This window comes from Diuraphis noxia, unplaced genomic scaffold, assembly GCF_037042655.1.
Source record: "Diuraphis noxia isolate RWA-SAM2 unplaced genomic scaffold, SU_Dnox_SAM2 contig0004, whole genome shotgun sequence".
NCBI classification, from domain to species: domain Eukaryota; kingdom Metazoa; phylum Arthropoda; class Insecta; order Hemiptera; family Aphididae; genus Diuraphis; species Diuraphis noxia.
The window spans coordinates 53,587,519-53,600,368 of record NW_028301714.1 but is presented as its reverse complement, the minus strand read 5'-3'; the positions used below and the strand labels follow the sequence as shown (position 1 = coordinate 53,600,368).

At 32.3% G+C, this 12,850-nt stretch overlaps 1 protein-coding gene across 3 annotated transcripts in view; it reads left to right on the top strand.

Moving 5' to 3' along the window:
- The first annotated feature begins 1,220 nt into the window (after nucleotides 1-1,220).
- Nucleotides 1,221-12,850, top strand: part of LOC107161758 (proton-coupled amino acid transporter-like protein pathetic) — a 35,260-nt gene continuing 23,630 nt past the window's right edge. Inside the window, exons 1-2 of one of the 3 annotated variants that reach the window (XM_015508287.2) lie at nucleotides 1,221-1,821; nucleotides 2,536-2,610. In XM_015508287.2, the coding sequence (XP_015363773.2) occupies nucleotides 1,765-1,821; nucleotides 2,536-2,610 (132 nt within the window). In that variant the 5' untranslated portion in view covers nucleotides 1,221-1,764. Of the gene's footprint in view, nucleotides 1,822-2,535; nucleotides 2,617-12,850 lie in introns of all 3 variants that reach the window. The other 2 variants (XM_015508285.2, XM_015508288.2) reach the window with 2 other exon arrangements.

Below are 12,850 nucleotides of genomic sequence, written 5' to 3'. Positions count from 1 at the left end.
GTGCGTCGAGGTCGGCCTGTTCTTATTATTGTAAAACTTTTAAAAATATAAGTAAATACTTAATAAGTTCTCAACGAATGGAATAAAATTACGGATTGTGATATTAAAATAAAATTTCAATCATTACAAATAGTTGAATAAAGAAATTATGATAATAAATATATTATGTGTCTAAAATAGTAATGCAGTATATTTGTACTACTGACAATACAGTATACACACAGACTTATTATGTTAATACTTTAATGAACTTTATACTGTGGATTAAGTTTCTAATTATATGGACACCAAGTGATGAGGAAATTCCTTAAAAGTGTGAAAGGGTGTCTTAATCAACCACATTAGCTATTGTTCCATAACATAAAACAATATATTTAGGGGTCTCAGGGTGGGTAATGCGTGTAAGATATATTCAATATTTACCCCTGAACTTGAAAAATAATTCAGCATGTATATAGTAAAGGTTGAATTCCCCTCCCCAGAAATCCTTTCCTATGTGCGTACCTGGTTCGGCGATATTTCATTGAAATATTGAATATATACGAGTCGTATCAAAAACAATTCATTATCGTTCTGCAGATTGCAACGACGGTGATACCCACCGGATGACGTTTACTTAAAAACAACCAGCATTTTTGATGTACAGAACCGAGAACTAAGGCATGGAAGTCATGATTGCGTCACCACGACCTACAACGATCCGATAAGGATATCTGATATATGTGGTGGTGGCACAGTATTCGTATTATTTATTATATTAATATTATCAATAATCATTACTATTATTTACTAATAACCACAACAATAATAATCGAACGTCAACTCTTCCGCCTGCACTCGGCAGCCAAAGCGGAACAGACGTTTTTCAAGTAAACCTATCTACCTACGCGCCCGGAAAAAGGGGGTAGTGATGGAGGTGGGTGGTTAGTATACACTCCGGATCTACCCTTCCACCGACGACCGTTCACCACCAGAGGGGAGGGAATGGAAATTAATGGTTTTCGTTTTTGCGCTGTGGAGGAGAAAACGGAGGCGTGGCTCATGCGGTCGTCGTGCGCACGGTCCGTGCGGTGGCTGGGAGTGCTGGGACCGTGCCGGGACGCGACGGCGGCGGTGGTGGTAGCAGCCCGCGGTGAGCGGCAAGTAGAGTCGACTGCTACGACGACCGCGACGCGACGGTGCACTGCGCTGCACCAGCACTACTCGACGACGACGACGACCGCCGCCGGCCGCCGTCACTATACAGTATACACCACCGGCAGTTCACAGCGGACCGTACCTCGCGACGCATTGCTACTGCTGCTGTTGATCATTGTGCTCCATCATCTCCATTACCGCCACTACCACTACTACTACTATTATTACCACCTGGGCAGTAGGAGTAGCAACACTAGCAACAGTATCAGCAGTAGCCGACGTCTCGCGGTATAGTCCGCGCACGGATAAAAAATATATAGAAATCTCCTCTCTGGGACATAGTTTAGTTTTTTCATTTAATTTAAATAGCCATTCGCAACCCTCAATTCCCCGTGGCCACCAGCACGCACCACGTCCGATTTTTCTTTTGACCGTGTCGCCGCCAACCTGGTAAAAATTTCGCACCGCCACAGCTACCCGTCGTTGTAGTAGCCACGGCACCCAAACGACCGCCGCCGTACCGCACGACCGCCGGCCGCAGCCGCCGCCACTGCTGCACCGCTGCAGCGCGACTTAACCACGACGGACAGCCACACGACTGCACCAGACCGCACCAGACGCACCGCTATGTCGCATCATTTCGCCGCCGCCGGAGACGTCGCTGGGGTGCCCCTGAAATCGACGGTAAGTAATCTCGACGCCGACCGCGCTTGCCCTACATTATACCTATTGCGATATCGTTATTTTAATTTTTCATATTATTATTACCGTCTCGGGACACTGCCGTCACCACTTGCACCATCCACCACTAACCGCCACCCAGTAGAATGTTTACGCCACTGGTCTTGCGCTCGTTCGGCCAACTTTTTTTTTCCTTTTGCCGCCTGCACTTGGCGTAAGCGCAGCGTGTTTCGCTCCCCAATGTTTGACGTTCTTACCAGATTTTATACGTTTTTCCGCTGCGACGAGGGAGGTCGATGAGTGTGTTATCGGACCGCCGTGGACGTTCCTCACGTGCTGGCCAGATGCCGGGGTCTGATATATATACACACACCGGCACATGGGTTCGCAAAAAAAGGGTTCCAATTTTATGTTGTATACGTGTTATTATAACATATCTATCATAGCAGTAGTCCATATTATCGTATAGAAATTTCACGATTTATTGATGTGTGTGGATACATGTTTTTTATACAAAATATTATATTATGGATGGTTTGTGCCCTACTAAGGATTACCATATCCAATTTATTCGCGTTACATAAAATTGTTTTTCCTCGATTTTTACCATTACAGTAGAATATTATCACAATATTACATATTTTTACTATATATAGGTATTGTAATTTATATTTGGTGGTACGGCTTTTTTTTCTTGACACGCTTGCCCGTTTTCAGGTCGGGGTGGGTATACCTGTCTCGGCCGAAGATATAATCCTACAGACTTTCGACAATGATGACAGAAAACTGCAGGTGTGCGTATGTATGCTTTGGAAATCTAATAGAAAAAATGTATTTTTAAAAACCGACTTCTATAACGTTTGTCTCACCCGAATTCAACACGCTTGGATATTATTATCTCTATATCATAATAATATACCTAATAATAATTATATCATGTTTTATATAATACTTTTTTCTTTAATTTTTCGTAACAACAATGTTCTTTCAACCAAAATGCATGCGAAAGCTTGTTTGTTGGCATGCCACGATTTTATATTGTAGCAATATAATATTATTTTAATTTTATTGTATACATAATATTAATATTATATTATATATACAGGGTCGACGAAATTTTTTAATTCAACTGGCGGGAAAATTATTCATGTAATCGTCCCCAAGTTTATATTGAAAATTTTGATGACCCTGTATGCAAATAACATGACATTTATATAAATATATATATTTTATCTAGATTTATATCATAAGATTTTATACCAATATAATTCGAGATAATAATATTATAAATATATTTTAATATTAATAACTATTAATAACTAATATAGTACATTCAACGTGCAGTGTCCGCGTTTGTGTGTGCGTGCGTTTAAGAGCCGCTTCATCCATTCTACGTGTTCCAATAGGGCAACGCGAAATAGCATTCCGTTGTTTTCATAATAATTATTTATTGTTTCCATATTATGCCTAGTCTGAATTATAATTTATACAACACATGTAGACATGCATTAATAGAAATAATAATGATACAGTAATTTAGACATAATTATGTCTGTATAGATATAAATGTCATAAATGATATTATGTCTGTATGTGTTATTGATAGTGCCCACGAGCTGCCGTGTTATTGTTTTATATTATTATTATTATTATTTATTGTAACTTGTAATTAAAATCTAACACTAGCTAACTTTTCACTGCAGCGTACGAATAGTCAAACATTACTGCATTAGTTTATTTACTAACATTTTTTCATCATAATATTATAGTGCAGTAGGTATGTAATAGACACCGTCGTCGAATAAAATTCACTTTTTTTATCCATGCAACGTTTTATATTGTGACGACAACTCACGCGCCGACGTAAATTTACACAGCTTTTTACACGGTCTCAAAATCTGTTCGTACCATTCCCATGTAAATATTGAACATGAATTTTGGGGCCCGGGATACCAAACGCATTTTGCGTTTTATTTATTATATTACAGGCAGTCGCGTTATTAGTCGATGCCGAATTGTTTTAGTCAGTCGTTAATACTAACTAGTCTGTTATACTCATACACTATTCGTATCAGTTTTATTTGTATAAAAACGATGATTAATAGGTATGCGACACGTAACGTTTAATGTATATGACTACGAGAACCACATGCAAATGTATGTAAACTTCCCGAACGGGGTCTACTTTCGACTTCTAAAACACTGAAATTAAATTTACGATCACATTTAATCGTGTATGACCAACAAAACGTTTGAGTTTTACCACCAAAATAATTCTTTTTTGAAAATATTTCGGCACACAACGTTGTACTGCAACACTTGATCAATGTTCCAAATTAATAATTACTATCAATTCTATTGTTAGTATTGTCTGTGGTACAATCAAAGTTTATTTTCAAATACTACCTGCGGCACAACCACGATTGGAATACTATGGGTTTTCTGTTTCAAGTTTTGGACATCCTACTGTGCACATAACGTGTTTAATATAATATATTATGTTATATTTTTCTTATACACGCACACAGAGAGGGTAAACTGGTTTTACCGATTTCGTACCTTAACAAAATAATACTGGTGTGGGATCCCATTTAACAAAATACAAAAATAACTAAACACCAACACGTGAGTGATGCTCACCCGACACCCATAACCCATCATCCCGTCTCTTTTACACCCCTAATCAACCCTTATAGGCCTAAACGTGTTCTTGATGTAACAAGACTAGTCAAATATCGGAAAAACTTGGCGGTATACTACCGTTTGCATGTTAATTCTATATTCGTATTAATGTTAATGTTATATTGTTTTATAGTTGTGATTTGCAATTTGCGTTTATGTATAATATTCTATTAGTTCATGTTAGAGAAACGATATAATAAACTAATAGTTAATTTAAAGGTTTTTTTTTTTTTATTGTTTTGGCATTTTATATAAATATACTTGCGTTATTCACATTCTTTAAATATTTATAGGTGAATGTGCGTTTATTCACTTCCATATGTAGCTACTAGCTGATGTATACGACGCATATATAATGCAAATACACTTATTTATCAATGTTCTATAAGTCTGTTAAATATACTTCCGGGCTTTAAAAATAATTATCGATTGGTAAACAATCAACACGGCATCGTCATAAAGTATAAAGAATAGAGACGTTAAGTCATTTAATAAGATCGAAAAAAAATTCCAAATAATATGGTATATCTGCCAACACAGCAATAGTAGTGTACACACTTCAACGTGAATAATTGAAGCAATCGTCGATAACACAAATAACAATTCAATTTGTGTCTACACAGCACATTTAAACTGTGATTTCATTGAATAAAATTGAACCACTTCTGAAGTCTTAAAGCTTAATAATATTCTATTCTGTTTCCATTAATAATTGCTATAATAAAATATTGTGCGATTCGAACGATTTTTACTATGTATTTTTATCACATTAATAATGTATTATTTAAATTTGCGTGTACAAACTATAAATATTGTGTAATAAAACTTACGGTTGACTACAAAAGTGTCGTTGGTGTGTTTTAAATTTTAATATGTGCTTTAAAATATTAAAGCAACTCCCCTTGTCGTTGAACAAACATTTTGTTCTATTTTCGTTTTAGTCACTATAGTTGGACTAACCAACTGACGGGTTTTATAGGACGAAGTGATCGATTTCTGACGGGGTAAGCGGGTAACATAATGAGAAATGAATTACACATCGAAATTGTGAACTTTTTTATTGATTACGTATGCCTAATATATTTTAATAGTAATATTTAATGTTCAAGTGAAAATCATTCTATCGTTTTAATTTACAATACCATCTGGAAAATATAATTATTATTATAATTGCATGCTAAGTATGTAATTTATTGTATGATGTAATTTTCAAAAGACTAGTATTGTTACTATTACTAGTTACTATTTTTAAAAGATGTTTTGATGGAAATATAATTGCATTTACTTAACACTTATTATTTTGATGAAATTATTTTTCATCTGTACGATATTTAAATCATATTTTGTTTATTAAAACTATTTATATAGCTCTTATTAGCTATTTAGTTTTTAATTTTTTCACACGTCTTGTTAAAAATGGCGAAAAATATTCCAACGACAGTCGTGAGTCGGTCACTTATAAAAAAAATCAATCCATTTGTGTTGTGTTTGTGTCTCGGTTGATATAGTTTTGCATTTTCTTTATTAAACCTAAATGTTTTTCCCGTCACATAACGCAGTATAACTGCTTAAGGAACGCCAAGGTTTGTTTAAAACTGAATGACCTGACGGGGATGGACGTAAATCGACAATGTTTAAGTCAGTCTGGTCACGTACATGCTATGCTTGTTTTGAATATACTTAATGTAGTGTTTTATCTGACGGTCGTGAAAAAAAAGGATTCAAGAATAACGTCGTTTTTTATAAAGTTTAACACGTTTTAAAAAAAAAAAATATTGTTACTGCACATCGCGCAATAGGTTAAACAATTTTTCCAATCGATTTTATGTATTTTTTTTGCTGGCACCAAAAATTTAGTATTTTCTAAACCCGGTAAGGTCATGTCAAACTTAAAAATAAATTAGAACATCCAAGTAATTCTTGAATGTCAAACAGTGTATTTCTTTTCCTCCCACCTTACACCTACAGACCCGATGTATATTTAGCATCTGGCATCTCATACACTGTGGCAACAAAAATACGCGTATAACATAAGGGTGGGGAGTCGGGAAAACAACGTTATGTGCTATTACATATAAAAAAAAAAAAATGATAACACAAATTAAAAATATATTTCAATATTGTGACATGATGTTAACTAATTTCGTGAAGTTTATTTTGTAATTAATTATTGTGTTCTCCTTTAAAACTTGGTGTGTAGTAACAACTAGGATGTGCACAAATAACATCCTAAATATGTATCCGAATATCAATAATATGCAATATTACCAAAAAATGTATTTAAGTATGCCGCTTATTTTTAGTTTAATAATAAAACGTGAGATAAAATAAAATTAGTTAATTTGTGCAGTGTTCGTAGACTTACATATTTCCGTAATTAAATATAATGTATCACTGAATGGTACATATTATTGTTAATAATGCATAAACATAATATTCCCATAACCATTTTCATAGCAATTTCTTAAAAATGTCTATTAAATATCAATATTATCATCATTAATAAATTGCTAATAAATAAATTATGCTAATATATTCCGTACCGTAGTAACTGTACATAGTGTACATAGGTGATAGGTCATCAATACACAATTTATTGGATACTCTTTGAATGCCAGTACAGCTTTAACAATATCATAATAAACAAGCCTGTACTATAATAATTAATAACGGGTATTACGTCACCAAACTATATCCCAGTAGAGGAAGTACCTATGCATAATTGTTTATAACTTATTAATTATTATACATAGGTACACTATATGGTTATATATTTTCTATAATAACATAGTATTATCGTCAAGTCCAAAATAGAAATGTATTTTTTTTAACTATTTAATATTATCAATATAATTTCATTCATATTTTCGATGTTCTCGTATGTATTGTGTGATGTCTAGACGACAGTAGACGTATATATTATACTATATTATTATACATTGGCTACGGTTACACGGATAATTTGGTACACAAAATAATATAAGCACGGTCGCTCGGAACGTTCTATTATTATTATTATTATTATTGTTTCTGTTGTTATTGTTGTTGTTCCTATAAAATGTTTTCAAGATTTACGGCCAGTGTATGGTCGCAGTTAATTCGTACGAAGGAGTATAATAATATTATACATACCTGCGTGGTCTCCAAACCAGCACAGAGCACTACCCTACCTTGTGACGAATAACATTGTTTCTAGGCTGTTTTTCTATTCTTCAGAGATCTTGCTCGTGTTTACTTCGTTATTCACCATAATATGCATTTTGAATTTACACGTTCATACATATTCCAGCCAACATGGACATCTGCAATAATTATTTGTAACACAATCTATTTCCGTCCTCAATCGTTGTTTGACTACATGATCATTGTTTGAAATATTACAATGAAACAACCGTTGTCACGGTCGATGAAAATCGGTGAAATCCAGTATAAAATAATATTTTATATTTGAACCTAATGGCTAATATTTAATTTGCTCAACTGGTAAATAATATATTGTATCGACGCGTTCAATTTGTTCGAGCTATAGAATGTTCGTTGGGGATTGAATACAAAACGTGTATTACTGTAGAACAGTTAAGTTCCTAAAATTTATAACACGAACTATTATAATCATAGTTCGTGATTTATAATAATGATTATGTTTATATTTTTCTTTATCAGTACCTAATCAGTAATCACTATTCACTAATCACTAATCAGTATTCAGTGCACTCGAGTAGACGACTAGTCAAGTCTCGACTTCTCGAGTGGCACTACTGGCACTGCCTCCAAAGATCCTACATAAAACCTAATAATTCAAATAAGTGTAACATAAAGTATAATATTATGTTATATCTTATATGATTATATGAATAATGGTTTATGAGTATGATTTATAAAATTAAAAAAAAAAATACTCAAAAAGTGGTAAAGTAATTTATATTTATTACTTTACCGATAAATTACTTACTTTAAAATACTTTAACAAAGTAATATTACCGACTTACATCACTATACCCAAATGGCCAAGTAAGGTAATAACAAAATAAAAATGTTAGATAAAAACGATTCTTTTAAGGGAACCCTTCACTGCAGTTCAAACATTTCTAATCGTGGAATAAAATATATCTACTATCTATACTTAAAATTTATATCATTTACACATAATCTATGTATAACATAATTTCTGATACTCGGTGGGCCGAGGTTATCTAAACGGTAAATATCTAATCAAATACGACATGCTCCAATTACGAATGCATAATTATTCATATATAATTTATTTTATACCAAATCCTCTTATGAATAGTTATTATTTGTAGCTAGTAGACCTGCTAGACTTTTCCGGGACTTATCTTCAATAATATCTGTATAACGTAGGTAAATCCAACTAAAATTACGTAAAACAAACTATAACAATATTTATTAGGTATTCAGATCCTCTAATGCACTGGCGTTTTTTAATATCTCTAATCGTGTAGACGTGCTTGGTTATAAAGTCATATTAGGTATTTACCCATTATTTACTGTAATGGGTTCTCTTTCATTTAAGCACATTTTTATTTTCGTCTGTCGATGATTGCTTTATTTTTTTTACGACCGTTGAACTTCCACGAAGATGTTTGACGCCACTCGTAACAGTCTTGACTTAAAGACAATATCAGCAAAAAAAATTTAAACACTGTAATAAACTATAATAATATGGAACTGTGTAACCATAGGTTAAATATGTAATATACCTATCACGTTGACTTCCGCCTTCCGGTTACGAGTTTTCTAAGTGATCCTTTAGTAACTATATAAACTATAATATTAACATGTTATTAGGTTTTAACGCAACCGAGACACACTGTTGGTATTCAAATATTAAATATTATGTTATTCTTACTTAAATTATTTACATATTTTCTAAGGATTTAGTTGTGTGACTAAAAACAGATTCACCAAGTACGCTCTTCACCGTCTTCCATTAGATAAAAAATGTATTCAAATTATGATTTTTAGAATTTTCAAGTATACGTTTATACCAGGACGATATTTTCTGATACTTTGATTTTACGCAATTTAAAAAGTGTCCTATCTTTCAATCATGAACCAAACTTTTTATTTTAATTAATAATAAATTGATTAAGACGATTTGTTTTGTAAATATTGATGTGTGTATCAATTAAAGTTTTAATGAGTATTTTTTAAGTTGTTGAGCTTATAGGAATCACACATATCACGATAATATATCAGTCCTATCTTCTGGGTTTTTAGACTTTTTACCTATCTATACACAAACCTGGTAAATCACCCAATATATTATAATATACACATATCAAAAACAAAACGACAATAATTATAATTCTGTTTGGAGATTTTGAATCGTACGATTAATAGTTGAAAAACTGTTCAGATTGTGCCGGTCAAAAAAAGGGAATAACCCCTTGGGCTTTAAATTACGTCAATTATCAGCTATCCCGCACTTAGGGATTTGCAAGATATAGTTGTCTGAACCATGTCATAGGATTGTCTTAAGGTTAAGTGGTAGGCGGCTGTCACCAAGGTCATATTCACATAAATAAAGAAAAAATATTGTGGAAGGGATGCAATTATAGCGGAGACAATAAGGTTAACCTTGTCATTTGTTAACTGCGTCTAGAAAGCGATTCAAGTAATATTTCCTTCTAATATTATGTATTTTTAAAAATATTATTATAAACAACATCATCATCCATCGAACATTTAAATTTTAAAATGTATTTTTTATTTTAAAAAAAACATGTCAATAACGCTATCGTGTTAAAAATACATTTGTATAATATAATATGTAAGCAATTGTATTATATGTTCCATGATGTCCACTAATTAATTTAAATTTAAATTACATGGACACCGTAATTAAGTACCTTTATTTTAGTTTTATACAACAACAAAAATTCGTCCAATGAATTATACAGTTGTCATATTTATATTATAATTATCGTTTTATATCATAAAAAGATAAAGTACTAAATATAAATTTATACGGGGTTTTATAAATTGTAATTAAAAACTAATAACACAATATATATTTTATAAAATATTGAAAGTTGGAAGCACAGATTATTTTTCTTGTTCAGTTTATATTTTAGCAACCTTCATCGTAAAGCGAAAGTCTAAATATTATCAGATACGTTTATGCCTTATTCAATTACCGTAAATTATTATCACACAATTTATAAAATTATGATACTAAATATTATTTTAAAAAAAAACTAAGTTAATTCTAAACAAGATTTCTTGATTTACATTTCAATAACAGTAATATACGAGTACCTGTCCAGTTAGTTATTATTGCGTTTCGAGTGCTAAATTTACTTTGCTAATCCAATTGGTCAAAAATCTTCATTTATTTTTACTTGCTTTTTACTCGATGTATTTAAAATGTATTATCTAAATATGATCATAATATAAAAGGTTATTCTTAAAAAAGCTGACTCGTTTTAACGTCAAGTATTTAAATTGTTAACTGTTTTTACACAATTTGAAGGAATTAAAAAACAATATTTTAATTTTAATGGCTTTTGAAGTTTTAATATATTTTAATTATAGCGTATATTTTTCATTTTATATTCCAAAGCAAAATACTTTCAGAAGAGTAGTTAATTAATCAGAAGTGTAGACTCAAAATGTTACGTGGTACTCCAGTGACACTATACATTTCGTTTATCTTAACTTTAAATAATTAAAACCACTCGTTTGAAATTGGATTTTCGTACTCCAAGATTCTAAGAAAAATATCTTACTTATACTTAATATAAATATAAAATTGAAATTTAAGATATCATTTCAGAAAGTAAACATCCTTGAAAAATAAAATCTATAAAAAAATGTAAAGAGTATAATTTTTTTTGTAATTGAAATTTTTCAAATTATATAAGTAATAATATTCCCAAAAATATTGAAGCTTTTCGAATAAGTGTTTATCTTTATTCTTTAAAGAATCACCTTGTATACTATATGTCTATATATGTTTAGAAAGATTAATAAAAAATCATCATCCTAATTTTCGCCATTCAATGACATTGGATATAACGGCAATGCCTAACGTTCGTCTCATCCGATTATCCGAGTATGTTAATTGAGATCATTTAACGAGATTATAAACGTCGGTCTTAAATCAATTCATAGTCCTTTGACAACTACAACTATAACTAGGAACATGAGTTGTTTTTTTTTTTTTTTACTAAGAAAACTGCCTGCTGCATCTGTGGTCATTGGACGATATGAGTTATTATTATTGAACACAGTAACCGTCCTATTGTGTCATATCGATTTCCATGACAACGTAATAACATAATACGTATAAGAGTGTCATTTGAACGAATACTGTTGTTAAGGTTACGTTTGAGACTTTTTTATCTGTAGGTGGTTTTTAGTCTCCCGAGCAAATAACGTTATATTTCTACAAACCAAATTTTTCGACGGTTTATTATATTTTAATGATATTCAGTGTGACAATTGCAGTAATATAACGGACTGTAACGTAATATCAGTGTTTTGAAACACTTTAATATAATATTTAAGTTACCTTTATTATGAGTTGCGTGTAGTTTACGAGTGATATTATTCTTATGTGTACCTACATAATATATTATTTGTGTAACGTATACATTGCACTAAACCGGTGTGAGATGTGTGAATGTGTAATTTATAATGCGGATTTCAACGATGTATGGTCGTCGTATTTGCGATTTCAAGATTGGCGGTTGTGCAGGTACACCTACCTGTTTGACGAGAACCGATGAAGTCGAAAAATGTGTCTTGAGTCTCGCTGGTCCGAACAAAATACCAGCTTCTCAGTACGTGATCAATATTCCTCTTGGTTTGTTGAAACAAAAATACATATTAATTAATATGACGTTCAACAGAAACGATCGTTTACTGTAAATTGTAATATTCATATTATAATGATTTCGGTGAAACTTCTGTTCCACGAACGCCGACACTGAAACGTAATATATTACAAATATTCGGCGTATAGCGTAAAAAGAGGCAGCGCCGATGTACGTTGATAATAATAATAACATAATAGTGCAATAAAAGTGAAACATAAAAAAAATATATATATAAGAGGACAAGTCGTCATCGTCTCGCCGATATGATAGCGGTCAAAGCCTAAAGGTCGTCGTTGTGAACTATCAATCAAGAGGGTTATGCGCATGACGTGGAAGAATAAAAATAATGAAAAACAAAGTATACTTAATTGTGGGACGAGTCGGGACAGTTAAAGTTGAGTTTTTTTTTGCATTTCGCGTATCGTCCATTAATACCGTAAAATTAAAACCACGTCCATTCAACGCGTCTCATGCCCCTACCATATCCTCGTACCTGCATGTGACCT